The 17,369-nt window shown below is 43.6% G+C and overlaps 1 protein-coding gene across 2 annotated transcripts in view; it reads right to left on the minus strand.

Annotated features, from left to right (window-relative positions):
* LOC110527714 (copine-5) overlaps nt 1-936 on the minus strand; it is a 195,640-nt gene extending 194,704 nt beyond the window's left edge. Inside the window, exon 1 of one of the 2 annotated variants that reach the window (XM_036983207.1) lies at nt 296-936. In XM_036983207.1, coding sequence (XP_036839102.1) covers nt 296-405 — 110 coding nt within the window. In that variant the 5' untranslated portion in view covers nt 406-936. The remainder of the gene's footprint in view (nt 1-295) is intronic. The other variant, XM_036983206.1, reaches the window with a different exon arrangement.
* Nucleotides 937-17,369: the final 16,433 nt, after the last annotated feature.

A 17,369-nucleotide genomic window follows, 5' to 3' on the forward strand; every position in this document is an offset into this window, starting at 1 on the left:
TATATCTACGATCCATAGGCTATCTGTCCTCACCATAACGCGCGGCCAGTCGTCAGGACTCAACAGCAGTTGAAGACGACTTGCTAAGTGGTGTGTTATCAAATGTAAAACTAACGGTATGTTCTTTTAAAAACATCACAGCGTACACGAAAACCCTTGGGATATTCCTACACGTGAACGTCCAAAACTGACCACGGACCACTGCGGTTAAGAATAGCACAGCTTTGGAACAATTTTGGAAGAACTTAGAACTGAAGATCAGAGTCTACCGGTCCACTCGGGGTTAAGAACTTACCTGCATGAGACGGTGATCTCTACTTTAGTAGCGGGGATGTTCCCGGTGATCGGGTCGAACTCATACACCGAGGCCATGTCCCCCAGTTTGTCCATGACGTCCCCCTCCATGGGCGCAAGCCCAAGGGCGAGCGCGCGGGGCGACTCGGGAGCGATCCGTGACTCGCACAGCCTGGCCCCAGTCGAGCGCGTGTTGGGTGGTGATTGTGTCGTGTCCCCCCTCCCGGTGAGTCGCGAGGACAGGTCGGAGATCAGATCACACGCCAGCCCCCCGCGATAAGACCGGGAGAGCCAGCCAGAGAGAGAGAGAGAGAGAGAGAGAGAGAGAGAGAGAGAGAGAGAGAGAGAGAGAGAGAGAGGTATTCAGGGAAACCGGACACCAACAGCCTTTCTCTGAAGAAGCGCACTTAGCAAACTGTCCAAAGATAGTGCAGTTTTGGCTGGAGAGACCATGAAAGTGACGTGCCGCTCTACCGCGCTAGCTACAGCTGTTGCCGCACCGCTGACAGGCAGCGCATTGTAGGGGAGTAGCCTGATGACCTGCTCTTTGCGCGTCAAGCAGAGCTCTACTCCAACCGCTGGCTGATGATCTCAGACTGCGCGGACCAGAGACTGAAGGCAGAACGCGGTTTCTACACTACACTACTGCTCTGTACTCCACCTCCCTCATTCCTTCTCTACACAAGTTATTCCACGCGGGCGTTCACAGACCAGCCCATGCCCGCCTCTTAGCCAGATGCGTAGCCTACAGCTGGCCAGCTCTGGGTTTGCTGCTGTCACAGTTCCAAGTGTAATAATGAGATGGACAGCCGTTTTGACACATGGGTGTGGGTGAGATAATATTGCTTCTCTCAGCAAGAGGAAACAAAATATGTTATTTTCTGTGAGAAATTAATTTTGCAGCGCTGCTCGAATTTTAAAAAAATGTAGGCTACCAAAATTAGAATCCCATTATTTCCAACTCTACAGGAAACCCGAATCCGACATGGATGCATTAGGCCTATGCAGTTATCGACACGTCGGCTCTTTTAGATATCGATCCATTGATTCATTTAGTCAGTTGTTGCTGTTACATAATTATATGTGTGAGAGAGAAAGAAAAATAAAGAAAAAGCGAGAGAGAGAGAATGTACAGAGCTACATTGAAAGTGTGTCTCGTTCAGCACCACATTGGTGGACAGCTCCCAAGTCGTCGGCGCGGCTTGTGCTGCTTTCATAGAGCAATCTGCTTTTATCGAGCGATCCGCTTTTATAGAGCGATCCACTTTTTTCCCCACAATTTTTCTGTGGAAGACAGTGAACCTCGAGACTAGAAGCCACACAGGAAAGTGATGATTTTTCATCTGTAAAAGTTGCCCTCCACCTCAAAGCTCCCAGTTCTTACTAAGGGTCTGGCTCCCAGAAATCAATTTACACCCCAACATGGGCTCACGCTGGTCTCTCTCTGCAACAGGAACTAGGCTGACAGTGACAACCCAACCTCTCTTTCAGATGCACACACAACCCTGCTCCTTCTCACACAAACACAAAGATAACGTCACTTAACCCCTCACCTTTCACCCTTTCTCTCTCTTTCTCACGGCACAAGACGGCACAAGACGACACACACACACACACACACACACACACACACACACACACACACACACACACACACACACACACACACACACACACACACACACACACACACACACACACACACACACCCTGGTAGAAGAGTCCTGCCTGTAAAGGCATGGTAGTTATGGTGGCTGGGGTTGGTGGGTGCAGGCTAAGGGTTGGTGGGTGGTGTTAGTGCAGATGTATCCAATAAGGGGGTTGGCATGGCCTGGCAAAGATAGAGAAAGAGGAGGAGGAGTGAGGCCTTGCCATTGTAATTGTGACAGCCTTAGTCACAATTGTCACTGGCCCTGTGATAACAATGGCACACAGTCAAATGGCCAGCTCCCACTGTGCCAGCCTCTAGTCAACCTTCTTTAATAATAATAAATAAATAAGACTAAGCTAACATATGGAATTGTTTTAAGGTAGTCATATCATGGATCACTTAGCTATTTGATTTAGAATTTTAGGACCCCTTTAGGTCTCCATTTCTTAATAATTAGTTTTACTTGATCAATTATTGAATTTAGTCTTTACTACTATAGCCCATAGAAAGGCATTGAATTCATAAATAGCAAAAAAGAGTAAAAAAAATAAATCATAAGGAATAAGGTTTTGAAGTGTCTGTCCTGAGAGACCGGCCCACTTAACATCGCCAGCTGTCATCATAGGCAGCTCTATGGTGAGAAACATCTCGGTTCCCAAGGCAAAAACCCGGTGCTACCCAGGAGTTCAAGTACAGGACATCACAAGGCTGCTTCCGACTGTTCTACAACAGATGCCGGGAGCTGACACTGTCGTAGTCCATGTGGGGTCAAATGACATCAGGAAGGCTAGCTCGGAACATCTGAAAAGGGATTTTAAAGAACTGATTTTAGCATTAAAAGACTCCAAAAAACGGCCAATCATTTCAGGTCCAGCACCATCGTTGGTCAGTGGGTGTGAAAGATTCAGCAGGCTACTGGCATTGCACATCTGGCTAAACGATTACTGTAGCTCTGCTGGAGTCACTTTTATAGATAACTTTGACACCTTCTGGAAACAGAAGATACTCTACAGGAATGGCGGTGTCCATCCAAATCATCTTGGCTCCTGGAAATCTGTCCACGCATTTCAAGGATGCGTTGAAACAATGATTTATCAATGACCTAACACCAGCTCAGTTAATCCCTACCATTGGGACAATAAGTCATCATAATGCTGCATCAAATGCACATTATCCTCGGGGCGTTGGCAGACACAACGTAGGTAACTTCATTTATTTCCCTCTAATTGCCCTGAATACTTTTGTTAATCCAACAGCTATTGGATGCAGTAATCATGAGCCTATGAACCAGAGTTATACTGTTAGCACTGAGGCGGTGTGCCCTAATAGGAAGACCACTTTGTGCAGCTCACCCTGCACTATCAAGTCTACTTCTGATAAGCTTCCCAGTAAAGCATTAAAAACAATCAAACAACCAAGAAAAGTGCTAAAAATAGCCCATATGAACACATGCAGCCTGAGAAACAAGGTTCATGAAGTCAATAACTTGCTTGTAACAGACATTCATATTCTGACTCTGAAACTCACTTAGATCATACCTTTGATGATACAGTGGTAGCAATACATGGTTATGACATCTACTGAAAATACATAAATGCCAACAGGGGTGGTGTTGTGGTCTATATAAAGAGCCACATTCCTGTAAAGCTTAGAGACAATCTAATGTTAAATACTGTTGAAGTAATATGGCTACAGGTTCACCTGCTTCACCTAAAGCCCATTCTTGTGGGAAGCTGCTATAGACCACCAAGTGTTAACAGTCAGTATCTGGATAATATGTGTGAAATGCTTGATAATGTATGTGATATTAAGAAATCATGTGACTACGCTAAATAAAAAAATAAAAATAAACTATACTATGAAACAAAGATAAATTATATAAAGAATGATAGTAAAAAGCTTTGGAGCACCTTAAATTAAATTTTGGGGAAAAATGCCAACTCAGCTCCATCATTCATTGAATCACAAAACCCACTGATATTGCCAACTACTTTAATGACTTTTTCATTGGCAAGATAAACAAACTTAGGGATGACATGCCAGCAACTACACATACAAGTATATCTGACCAAATTATGAAAGACAATAATTGTACTTTTGAATGCCGTAAAGTCAGTGTGGAAGAGGTGAAAAAATTATTGTTGTCGATCAACAATGACATGCCACCGGGGTCTAACAATCTGGATGGAAAATTACTGAGGATAATAGCAGACGATGTTGACACTCCTATTTGCCTCATTTTCAATCTAAGCCTACTAGAAAGTATGAGCCTTCGGGCCTGGAGGGAAGCTAAAGTTATTCCGCTACTCAAGAATAGTAAAGCCCCCTTTACAGGCTCAAATAGCCGACCAATCAGCCTGTTACCAACCCTTAGTAAACTTCTGCAAAAAATGGTGTTTGACCAGATACAATGCAATTTCACAGTAAACAAATTGACAACAGAATTTCAGCAGGCATATAGAGAACGACACTTAACAAGCACAGCACTTACACAAATGACTTATGATTGGCTGAGAGAAATATTGTGGGGGATGTCTTGTTAGACTTCAGTGCAGCTTTTGATATTATCGATCATATTCTGCAGCTGGAAAAACTGATGTGTTATGGCTTTACACCCCCTGCTATAATGTGGATAAAGAGCTATTACTTGTCTAACAGAACACAGAGGGTGTTCTTCAATGGAAGCCTCTCATGCATAATCCAGGTAGAAGCAGGAATTCCCCAGGGTAGCCGTTTAGTCCCCTTGCTTTTTTCAATCTTTACTAGCGACATGCCACTGGCTTTGAGTTAGACCAGTGTGTCTATGTATGTGGATGACTCAACACTATACATGTCAGCTACTACAACGACTGAAATGACTGCAATACTTAACAAAGAGCTGCAGTTAGTTTCAGAGTGGGTAGCAAGGAATAAGTTAGTCCTAAATATTTCCAAAACTAAAAGCATTGTATTTGGGACAAATCATTCACTGAAGCCTAAACCTCAACTACATCTCGAAATGAATGCTTGGAGTTACCCTGGATTGTAAACTGTCATGGTCAAAACATATTGATTCAACAGTAGCTAAGATGGGGAGAAGTCTGTCCATAATAAAGCATTGCTCTGCCTTCTTAACAACACTATCAACAAGGCAGGTCCTACAGGCCCTGGTTTTGTCGCACCTGGACTACTGTTCAGTAGTGTGGTCAGGTGCAACAAAAAAGGACTTGGGAAAATTGCAGTTGGCTCAGAACAGGGCAGCCCGGCTGGCCCTCGGCTGTATACTGAGAGCTAACATTAATAATATGCATGTCAATCTCTCATAACTCAAAGTGGAAGAGAGATTGACATCATCATTACTTTTTCGTAAGAGGAATTGACAAGCTAAAGGCACCGAGCTGTCTGTTTAAAATACTAGCACACATCTTGGAAACACATGCATACCCCACAAGACATGCCACCAGAGGTCTCTTCACAGTCCCCAAGTCCAGAACAGACTATGGGTGGCGCACAGTACTACATAGAGCCATGACTACATGGAACTCTATTCCACATCAGGTAACTGATGCAAGCAGTAGAATCAGATTTAAAAAGCAGGTAAAAATACACCTTATGGAACAGCGGGAACTGTGAAGTAACACAAACATAGGCACAGACACATGCATACACACACATGATAACATACGCATTTTACACACACGTACACATGGATTTTGTGTTGTAGATATGTGGTAGTGGAGTATAAGCCTGATGGTACACAGTTAGTGTGTTGTGAATTCTGTAATGAATGTATTGTACTGTTTTTATAACTGTATAACTGCCTTAATTGTGCCAGACCCCAGGAAGAGTAGCTGCTGCCTTGACAGCAGCTAATGGGGATCCATAATAAATATAAATACAAATATATCTAGGAGATATAAGGCGGCTCAGGAAATATTTGTTTGTTTGCACAAAACTACCTCTACACTTCCATTTGTTTGTATAGGTTACCTTCAGATGAGTCCTGTGACACTTGTCGTAGAGCAAAACAGAGAACACCATCGTGTTTGTGAGAGTCTCCCCTTTCCATAGTGGAGGTCATATTAGTTTGTAGCTCAAACGGTTCGGATGCTACAGACTGAAGTTGGCACATCAGCGTTAGAGACTTCAGACAAGTCCTGTAACACTTGTGTGGATCCTAGCTCAAAACGGAGAACACCATCATGTCCGTGAGAGTCTCCCCTTTCCATAGAGTGGTATATTTATAGACCATACCGTTCGGACGCTACATACGTTTTTGTTAGAAGACCCATTTTTGGGGATGTCTCATGGTCTGACAAACACAGCTGTAGCTCAGTCACCACCGCAGATGCAGAAAGCCAACAGGCGGATGCAGTGGATTGAGACGCAGCCCGGGCAAACATTTATTTATTTATTTATTTATTTACTTATTTTTCTTTCTTTATTGGATCTGAATGTCACCAAGACCAAAGGCCTAATCATAGATTTTAGGAAGCAACCATCAGCTCCAAAGGCAATCCCCATTGGTGACCAGAGCATAAAACAGGCGGAGAAGTATAAGTACTTCGGTACAATAGTTGATAATAAGCTGAACTTTTAGAGCCAACAGTGGGCGAGTGTTATTATCTAAATGTCAACCCAGACTGTTTTCCCTGCTAAACTTAGAAGGCTGATTGTCGATCAATCTGTTTTATATTCCTTATACAGATATTTTATGAAGCCTGTCTTAACATTTAGTCTAGTTGCCTGGTTTGGCTCCATCCCATGGACAAGTCAGATTACCCTAGAGAGTTGTGCAAATCAGTGGTAAGATTGTAGAGAGAAAGCAAAAGGCTCTCACAGACATTTACAAAGACCACACATGTAAGAGGGGTAAAATCAATCATTTTGGATCTTACACATCCACCGAACAGGAAAAGTATGTGTTTAGAATATGTTCCTAAAAACTTCTACATTCATGTGGATGCTACCATGATTACAGATAATTCAGAATGAATTGTGAATAATGATGAGGGAGAAAATTAGACGGTCAAAGATCACACCTAGAGCTGTTATGGTGACCATAATGCCACACCGGCGGTCACGAGTCATGACGGCCGTCAAATTCCACGTGACCGTTTAGTCACGGTAATTAGGCTTCTCCAAGCTCTGATGCTGCTGATGGTGATTAGTAGCCTACCAAACTAGCTAACTGCCTGGTACTCAGCACTCTATTGTCCCCCTAATCACTCTGACATCAATGCAAATGTCTTCGGAAATATAATCAAACACTTCATGAGTGCCCATGACCTAATGTTGTGCAACATTTCTATAGGCTATGCAATTGCGTGACAAAACAGAGTGATGGCCTCTATTAAAAACAGGAGGATCCCACCAGCCTTCTATAGACAAGGCCTACTACATTTATTTCTCACCTTTCCGAATATTAAGCACATTGCTTCGCTTTACAACAGGAGTATAGCCTACCTGGCTAACATGAAAATGAACCATGGGAAAAGCGCCCTCCATTCGCAATTATTTTATTATAATTGTTTCCCATGCCCCTGTTCCAAGACATTCTAAATCAAAACTAATATATTACTTATTAAACAGTACCAGTCAAAAGTCTGGACACACCTACTCATTCAAGGGTTTTTATTTATTTAGAATATGTTCTACATTAAAGAATAACAGTGAAGACGTAAAAACTATCAAATAACACACATGGAATCATGTAGTAACCAACATTTTTTTCTTCAAACAAATCAAAATTTGAGAAAATGCCAAGAGTGTGCATAGCTGTCATCAAGGCAAAGGGTGGCTACTTTAACAAATTTGTTGAACACTTTTTTTTGCTTACTACATGATTCCATGTGTGTTATTTCATAGTTTTGATGTCTTCACTGTTAAAAGCATATTTAAAAGATTACAACTTGAATGAGTAGGTGTGTCCAAACTTTTGACTGGTACTGTATGTAAAGGCACCATTCAATTAAGAATAGTCAGATGGGTGCCAAATAAGCCCATCACTTGTGAATGACGCCCAGCTTGCGCCTCAAGGCAAGAAACAAAACATACCTTCTTTTGCGACTTTTATAAAATCATAGTCTCACACCGCATGTATCCTAGCCAATGTACCTATACTGTATGTTTTGATAAAGTTTGTATCACAACTAAAGTGGTCAAATAACTTCTTACAATTAAGCACATTAATCCACTTTATAACCGGTGTAGAACTTGACTGGCACTCATAGGCTTTGTGTGAGTTTCAAGTTTGGGGAAGATAATTTAACCCACAAAAATGCACCTTTATAATAAAACATTACATGCATAGTCATATTTGCAGTCACTTTGGAGAACAGTGTTTATCCGCTAATTGATTGCATTTTGGAACATTTGCGCTTATAACCTACTGCCGTGAGCACATTGCTGAGCTTATAATGTGAAAAAATAGCCTAATAGTTTATCAACATTATAAGCTAAACAAAGAGCCTCATTGCTTTTAACCAATGAAATATATACACTTTTTTTACTATGGGGGGGGGTAGTAAATTGCTTTTGCTGTTTGTTAGGCCTACTCATCTTGTTGACTGGTGAAAAGTAGGCTAAATATGGACAGATCTAACATAATCCATATGAGCCTCAGAATTCGACAAGAGGGACACACACAGTTGCAATCCCCGATGTGTCGGTCTTTATTCACATGTAGCCTGCTTCTTAGCTGAAATGCCTGTGAGAAGGACCTGATCACGTGACGGGCACTGGCTTCATCTGAGAGAGCCATGTGAGTGAGAGGTGCTTCGGAGCACTGCAGCCGGGAGAAGGGAGAAGGGAATTATAATGATTAACTCCCAAGGTTACAATGGTGACTTTGGCCGCAAAAGGCATGGATTTTTTTTAGGGGGCATATCGAGGCCTAGTGAGAATATTATCAAGTGCTTGTCAAATTGTGAATGAGAGAGTGATGAAGTGTGTGCAGCTTGCACATTTTTTTCAAAACATCATTAGAGTACCATCATGCAGCCTTAGAATGTATTAAACATCAAAACATATAGCCCAATGTTTGTATCACAACTGAAGTTGCATAAATCATTCTAAATTAAACATAGGATTACTAGTTTCTTTGTTAACCGCTCAACACAGAATAGCTGGATGTCCACACTTCCTTTGAAATCATTTTGATAAAATATCCTTTCTATTTTATTAAGCTATGTTCAATTGTATTCTTCATACTAGAAAATATATATTTTTTTAAATGCCACAAAATTCTAAGCAAATCTTGTCTGCTAAATGAACTAGTGTAACCCACAGCCATAGTCATATCAGGACCGAGCATAAGGACAACTCAGAGTATACAATTCTGTTCTTCTGAAATAGACTACATTTTCTTCATATCATGTTTCTTTAGACCTGTCTAATATAAATAATGCATTTATTGTGATGTTGTAGACTATATTACATGGATTTATTAGACTATTTCAAATATAGATGTTCCAACGGTCTGCATCAGTGGCTTGTAGGCTGTGTGGACTCCAGGAGATGCAAAAAAGTGTTTATGCTAATTAACGGTCAATTACCGTGAGACCAGCAGTTATTTGCTTGACAATCACCGGCTGACAAAATTGAATGACCCCCACAGCCCTAATCATACCCCCAAGACATGCTAACCTTCCCTGTTATTGGTAAAAGTGAGAGGTTAACATGCCTTGGGGGTATGATCTTTGACCCTCTGTAACTTTCTCACTCATCATTATTCACGATTCATTCGGGATTATCAGTAATCATGGTAGTATCCACATTAATGTATAAGTGTCAAAAATGTCAGACCCCCACTGTACACTTCAGAAATGGACTGCACTGTTCCCATGAAACGTAGGGTACCCCCATGAATTGTAGTCTGTACCCCTGTCTATGATGCACAAGACCTAAAGGGAAACTGCACACGCAAGCCGCTTCTCCCTGTGAGGAGCAAGGGAACTCACCTGTTCCCTGAGGGAACGGGGAGCCCTGAGGCAGCCGTGGAAGGGACTGGGCAAACAGTGGTGGGGAACGGTGGCTTTTCAAACTCCATGACCCTCCCAGAAGCCTCAGCGGTACACATGAGGGTCCAGATGGAATGGTCAGCAAGGTGGCTTAACTCTGATAACTTCTCCTGGTCAACAGTGCAACCACCTTCGGCCAGGGAGCTTGAACAGCTCCTTGGCCTGTATTGCCATGGAGACAAAGAGGGCAGCTGCATTACCGGAGCGTACCACCTGAGCTGTAGATTGGTAGATCCAGTCATGCACGGCCGCTATGTGCACATCTAGCAGGTTCAACGAGAGCCAGTGTAGTCCACGCTGAGGCACGTAACGCAGAACTGATGGGAATCAGACTGTGACAAGTTAATGGCCGAAATTGCCAAGACAAGCTGCCTAGGCTTGCGCTGCTCCCCCCCCTTTGGTTGGTACCTTAGTCAAAATCGTTTCGACTAAGGTATGGATGGAATTACCAGGGGAAGGCTAGCTAGCTACTCCACATGCTATCTAGATGGAGAAGCCTGGCGAGACACGGGGTAACAAAAGCTGGAAGCCAGGTAGGCAGAATGCTTTATTTACCAGGGGAGTAGGAGATAAAGACAGTCTTTATACATTCAGGGTAGTGGAAGTACAGTAGCACTAGAAGGGATGCTAGCTAATTCGGTAGCTATCACCACCCGAGTGACAATAGCTAGCTACAGTGCCTTGCGAAAGTATTCGGCCCCCTTGAACTTTGCGACCTTTTGCCACATTTCAGGCTTCAAACATAAAGATATAAAACTGTATTTTTTTGTGAAGAATCAACAACAAGTGGGACACAATCATGAAGTGGAACGACATTTATTGGATATTTCAAACTTTTTTAACAAATCAAAAACTGAAAAATTGGACGTGCAAAATTATTCAGCCCCCTTAAGTTAATACTTTGTAGCGCCACCTTTTGCTGCGATTACAGCTGTAAGTCGCTTGGGGTATGTCTCTATCAGTTTTGCACATCGAGAGACTGACAATTTTTTCCATTCCTCCTTGCAAAACAGCTCGAGCTCAGTGAGGTTGGATAGAGAGCATTTGTGAACAGCAGTTTTCACTTCTTTCCACAGATTCTCAATTGGATTCAGGCCTGGACTTTGACTTGGCCATTCTAACACCTGGATATGTTTATTTTTGAACCATTCCATTGTAGATTTTGCTTTATGTTTTGGATCATTGTCTTGTTGGAAGACAAATCTCCGTCCCAGTCTCAGGTCTTTTGCAGACTCCATCAGGTTTTCTTCCAGAATGGTCCTGTATTTGGCTCCATCCATCTTCCCATCAGTTTTAACCATCTTCCCTGTCCCTGCTGAAGAAAAGCAGGCCCAAACCATGATGCTGCCACCACCATGTTTGACAGTGGGGATGGTGTGTTCAGCTGTGTTGCTTTTACGCCAAACATAACGTTTTGCATTGTTGCCAAAAAGTTCAATTTTGGTTTCATCTGACCAGAGCACCTTCTTCCACATGTTTGGTGTGTCTCTCTTGCTTGTGGCAAACTTTAAACAACACTTTTTATGGATATCTTTAAGAAATGGCTTTCTTCTTGCCACTCTTCCATAAAGGCCAGATTTGTGCAATATACGACTGATTGTTGTCCTATGGACAGAGTCTCCCACCTCAACTGTAGATCTCTGCAGTTCATCCAGAGTGATCATAGGCCTCTTGGCTGCATCTCTGATCAGTCTTCTCCTTGTATGAGCTGAAAGTTTAGAGGGACGGCCAGGTCTTGGTAGATTTGCAGTGGTCTGATACTCCTTCCATTTCAATATTATCGCTTGCACAGTGCTCCTTGGGATGTTTAAAGCTTGGGAAATCTTTTTGTATCCAAATCCAGCTTTAAACTTCTTCACACCAGTATCTCGGACCTGCCTGTTGTGTTCCTTGTTCTTCATGATGCTCTCTGCGCTTTTAACGGACCTCTGAGACTATCACAGTGCAGGTGCATTTATACGGAGACTTGATTACACACTGGTGGATTGTATTTATCATCATTAGTCATTTAGGTCAACATTGGATCATTCAGAGATCCTCACTGAACTTCTGGAGAGAGTTTGCTGCACTGAAAGTAAAGGGGCTGAATAATTTTGCACGCCCGATTTTTCAGTTTTTGATTTGTTAAAAAAGTTTTAAATATCCAATAAATGTCGTTCCACTTCATGATTGTGTCCCACTTGTTGTTGATTCTTCACAAAAAAATACAGTTTTATATCTTTATGTTTGAAGCCTGAAATGTGGCAAAAGGTCGCAAAGTTCAAGGGGGCCGAATACTTTCGCAAGGCACTGTAGCTACAGAGGTCAGATCTTAATTTGACCCGTTTTGTCCCAGGTGGAAAATAAGACTGCCGCAGGAGAATTTTAATATCTGAAGAAATATTTAGAATCGCCGCCAGGGAGCAGGTACATTGTACCTTAGACTGCAGGTCCACTGGACACCAGTTCAAGTTGCCTATATAGGGTACGTGCAGGCTACACAATCGGATCATTAATTGTCAAATGTATTTAGATAGCCTATAGCCTACATTAGGCCCACAAGGTAATTGCATTTATTTAAATGTTTTCAAGAAGTAAAATTAATAGTCTGATAGTTTACACATCAAATAAAAGCTGACAAACAGCGCTGCTAACACGCAAACTTTACTCTGTAAAGAGAAGCTGAAGTTAGCAGAATTCATGAAAATAGAAAAGAAGCCAATCAACGCCCTGTTGTGGAGTGGTAACCCACACCGAAGGGAACAGTTGGGTAGAGAGGTATGTTTTCTGAAGAAAGCTGCTCAAATCAAATCAACTTTTTTTTGTCACATACACATGGTTAGCAGATGTTAATGCGAGTGTAGCGAAAAGCTTGTGCTTCTAGTTCCGACAATGCAGTAATAACCAACGAGTAATCTAGCTAACAATTCCAAAACTACTACCTTATACACACAAGTGTAAAGGGATAAATAATATGTACATACAGATATATGAATGAGTGATGGTACAGAGCGGCATAGGCAAGATGCAGTAGATGGTATCGAGTACAGTATATACATATGAGATGAGTATGTAAACAAAGTGGCATAGTTTAAAGTAGCTAGTGATACATGTATTACATAAAGATGCAGTAGATGATATAGAGTACAGTATATACATATACATATGAGATAAAAAAATGTAGGGTATGTAAACATTATATTAAGTAGCATTGTTTAAAGTGGCTAGTGATATATTTTACATCAATTCCCATCAATTCCCATTATTAAAGTGGCTGGAGTTGAGTCAGTGTGTTGGTAGCAGCCACTCAATGTTAGTGGTGGCTGTTTAACAGTCTGATGGCCTTAAGATAGAAGCTGTTTTTCAGTCTCTCGGTCCCAGCTTTGATGCACCTGTACTGACCTCGCCTTCTGGATGATAGCGGGGTGAACAGGCAGTGGCTCGGGTGGTTGTTGTCCTTGATGATCTTTATGGCTTTCCTGTGACTTCGGGTGGTGTAGGTGTCCTGGAGGGCAGGTAGTTTGCCCCCGGTGATGCGTTGTGCAGACCTCACTACCCTCTGGAGAGCCTTACGGTTGTGGGAGGAGCAGTTGCCGTACCAGGCGTGATACAGCCCGACAGGATGCTCTCGATTGTGCATCTGTAGAAGTTTGTGAGTGCTTTTGGTGACAAGCCGAATTTCTTCAGCCTCCTGAGGTTGAAGAGGCGCTGCTGCGCCTTTTTCACAATGCTGTCTGTGTGGGTGGACCAATTCAGTTTGTCTGTGATGTGTACGCCGAGGAACTTAAAACTACTGTTCCATCGATGTGGATAGGGGGGTGTTCCCTCTGCTGTTTCCTGAAGTCCACAATCATCTCCTTAGTTTTGTTGACGTTGAGTGTGAGGTTATTTTCCTGACACCACACTCCGAGGGCCCTCACCTCCTCCCTGTAGGCCGTCTCGTCATTGTTGGTAATTAAGCCTACCACTGTTGTGTCGTCCGCAAACTTGATGATTGAGTTGGAGTCGTGCGTGGCCACGCAGTCGTGGGTGAACAGGGAGTACAGGAGAGGGCTCAGAACGCACCCTTGTGGGGCCCCAGTGTTGAGGATCAGCGGGGTGGAGATGTTGTTACCTACCCTCACCACCTGTAGGCGGCCCGTCAGGAAATCCAGTACCCAGTTGCACAGGGCGGGGTCGAGACCCAGGGTCTCGAGTTTGATGACGAGTTTGGAGGGTACTATGGTGTTAAATGCTGAGCTGTAGTCGATGAACAGCATTCTCACATAGGTATTCCTCTTGTCCAGATGGGTTAGGGCAGTGTGCAGTGTGGTTGAGATTGCATCGTCTGTGGACCTATTTGGGCGGTAAGCAAATTGGAGTGGGTCTAGGGTGTCAGGTAGGGTGGAGGTGATATGGTCCTTGACTAGTCTCTCAAAGCACTTCATGATGACGGAGGTGAGTGCTAGCTCAGTTACCTTAGCTTTCTTGGGAACAGGAACAATGGTGGCCCTCTTGAAGCATGTGGGAACAGCAGACTGGGATAGGGATCGATTGAATATGTCCGTAAACACACCCGCCAGCTGGTCTGCGCATGCTCTGAGGGCGCGGCTGGGGATGCCGTCTGGGCCTGCAGCCTTGCGAGGGTTAACACGTTTAAATGTTTTTCTCACCTCGGCTGCAGTGAAGGAGAGTCCGCATGTTTTGGTTGCAGGCCGTGTCAGTGGCACTGTATTGTCCTCAAAGCGGGCAAAAAAGTTATTTAGTCTGCCTGGGAGCAAGACATCCTGGTCCGTGACTTGGCTGGTTTTCTTTTTGTAATCTGTGATTGACTGTAGACCCTGCCACATACCTCGTGTCTGAGGCGATGAATTGCGATTCTACTTTGTCTCTGTACTGACGCTTAGCTTGTTTGATTGCCTTGCGGAGGGAATAGTTACACTGTTTGTATTCGGTCATGTTTCCAGTCACCTTGCCCTGATTAAAAGCAGTGGTTCGCACTTTCAGTTTCACGCGAATGCTGCCATCAATCCACGGTTTCTGGTTTGGGAATGTTTTAATCGTTGCTATGGGAACGACATCTTCAACGCACGTTCTAATGAACTCGCTCACCGAATCAGCGTATTTGTCAATGTTGTTGTCTGACGCAATACGAAACATATCCTAGTCCACGTGATGGAAGCAGTCTTGGAGCGTGGAATCAGATTGGTCGGACCAGCGTTGAACTGACCTCAGCGTGGGAGCTTCTTGTTTTAGCTTCTGTCTGTAGGCAGGGAGCAACAAAATGGAGTCGTGGTCAGCTTTTCCAAAAGGAGGGCGGGGGAGGGCCTTATATGCATCGCGGAAGTTAGAATAGCAATGATCCAAGGTTTTACCAGCCCTGGTTGCGCAATCGATATGCTGATACAATTTAAGGGAGTCTTGTTTTCAGATTAGCCTTGTTAAAATCCCCAGCTACAATGAATGCAGCCTCAGGATATATGGATTCCAGTTTGCAAAGAGTCAAATAAAGTTTGTTCACACAGGATCCGCTCCGGGAAAGTCATATTCTTGGTCGTACTGATGGTGAGTTGACGCAGCTCTTATATTCAGTAGTTCTTCTCGACTGTATGTAATGAAACCTAAGATGACCTGGGGTACCAATGTAAGAAACAACACGTAAAAAAACAAAAAACTGCATAGTTTCCTAGGAATGCGAAGCGAGGCGGCCATCTCTGTCGGCGCCGGAAGAAATGGTTTCATAAGCAAATAGACTCGTGAAGAGGAGTAAAATGAGGAAACCAGAGCATTGAGCGGTGCTCACACCCACAAAGCTGTTAGGAGTGATTGAATAAGGCTTAAGCGAATACATGCACGTGAGCCTGTGTCCCATAGTGAGATGTTGAACCGAGTTGATCGAAAGAGAACCTCAGTACAACAACCCAATGTAGCCTACTCTGCAAAACACTGTCAGGGTGAAGGTTGAAAAAATTTCTTCTGTAAAGTATACTCTGACCAAAATAAACATTGTAATCCTTCATAAATTGATAACGTCTTAATGCCTGCCTTTGGAAATAAGAGTATGTTCCAGTGAGCCGTTTTGATCACATCTGTTATCAGTAGAGCTGTGTGCTGTGAGACACAGACGACCTTGCCCCCTTTAGATACTACCTGAGTTGGTTAATGCACTGATCCAAGAGGACTGATGATCAAAGGTCCAACATTCCATCTCCACAGGACACACCCTTACAGAGTGTCTGACTCTCTGCGGGAGAGTGAGTGTGTGTGACGGAAGGACCAAAGGGCGTGTGTGTGTGTGTGTGTGTGTGTGTGTGTGTGTGTGTGTGTGTGTGTGTGACTAAAAAGCCCTCTGTTCACCTGTAAATGTATTCTTCTTCCAGGAGGAGTTTGTTGTTGTTGTTGTATATCCTAATCGTGTCTGCACATTCACTTCAGTCTGCATACCCCAGTGTGTTTGTACGTGTGTACTCAAGATCAACACACTCTCCTTCGAGCAAGTGTTTTTTAACATCTATTTAAGGCAGCTTTCTCTATCTACCTCGGACAACGTCATGGTGGAATTGCCGTTCTACCCGACTGTGGAGTTGATCCATTTCTGCGGTGTGCTGAGTGCCAGTCAGGAGGACCGGGTGGTGCTGGCAGAGGGCGCCAGTGTCAACGTCTTCTGTCTGTTCGTCCTGGCTCAGTCGCACTGCCTGGTGGTGGGGCAATACACCGGCATGCTCATATATCTCATCACAGCCCTGGTGTCTTGCAGCTTCCTGCCATGGAAATAAACAGGAAATACAGCGGTCACGGTCCAGGAGCGGAGTGGAGAGATGGAAGGAAAGAAGGAGAAGAAGAATAAAATGTCAAACTGGGTACGAGAAGGTGTGCAGCAGTAGAGATAACAAACTTGTTGTCAGAGTAGAGTAAAGTGAAGAGTAAAGTGACTAGTGTTCCATTTATGAAAAAGTGGCCAATGATTTAAAGTCTGTATGTAGGCAGCAGCCTCTCTGTGTTAGTGATGGCTGTTTAACAGTCTGATGGCCTTGAGATAGAAGCTGTGTTTCAGTCTCTTGGTCCCAGATTTGATGCACCTGTACTGACCTCACCTTCTGGATGGTAGCGGGGTGAACAGGCAGTGGCTTGGGTGGTTGTTGTCCTTGATGATCTTTTTGGCCTTCCTGTGACAACAGGTGCTGTAGGTGTCCTGGAGGGAAGGTAGTTTGCAACCAATGATGCATTGTGCAGACCGCACCACCCTCTGGAGAGCCCTGCGGATGTGGGCGGTGCAGTTGTTGTACCAGGCGGTGATAGAGCCCAACAGGATGCTCTCAATTGTAAATCTGTAAAAGTTTGTGAGGTTTTTAGGTGACCATCCAAATTTCTTCAGCCTCCTGAGGTTGAAGAGGCGCTGTTGCGCCTTCTTCACCACAGTGTCTGTGTGGGTAGACCATTTGAGTTTGTCAGAGATTTGTACACCA

Source organism: Oncorhynchus mykiss, chromosome 7 (assembly GCF_013265735.2).
Source record: "Oncorhynchus mykiss isolate Arlee chromosome 7, USDA_OmykA_1.1, whole genome shotgun sequence".
In the NCBI taxonomy this organism is placed as follows: Eukaryota; Metazoa; Chordata; class Actinopteri; order Salmoniformes; family Salmonidae; genus Oncorhynchus; species Oncorhynchus mykiss.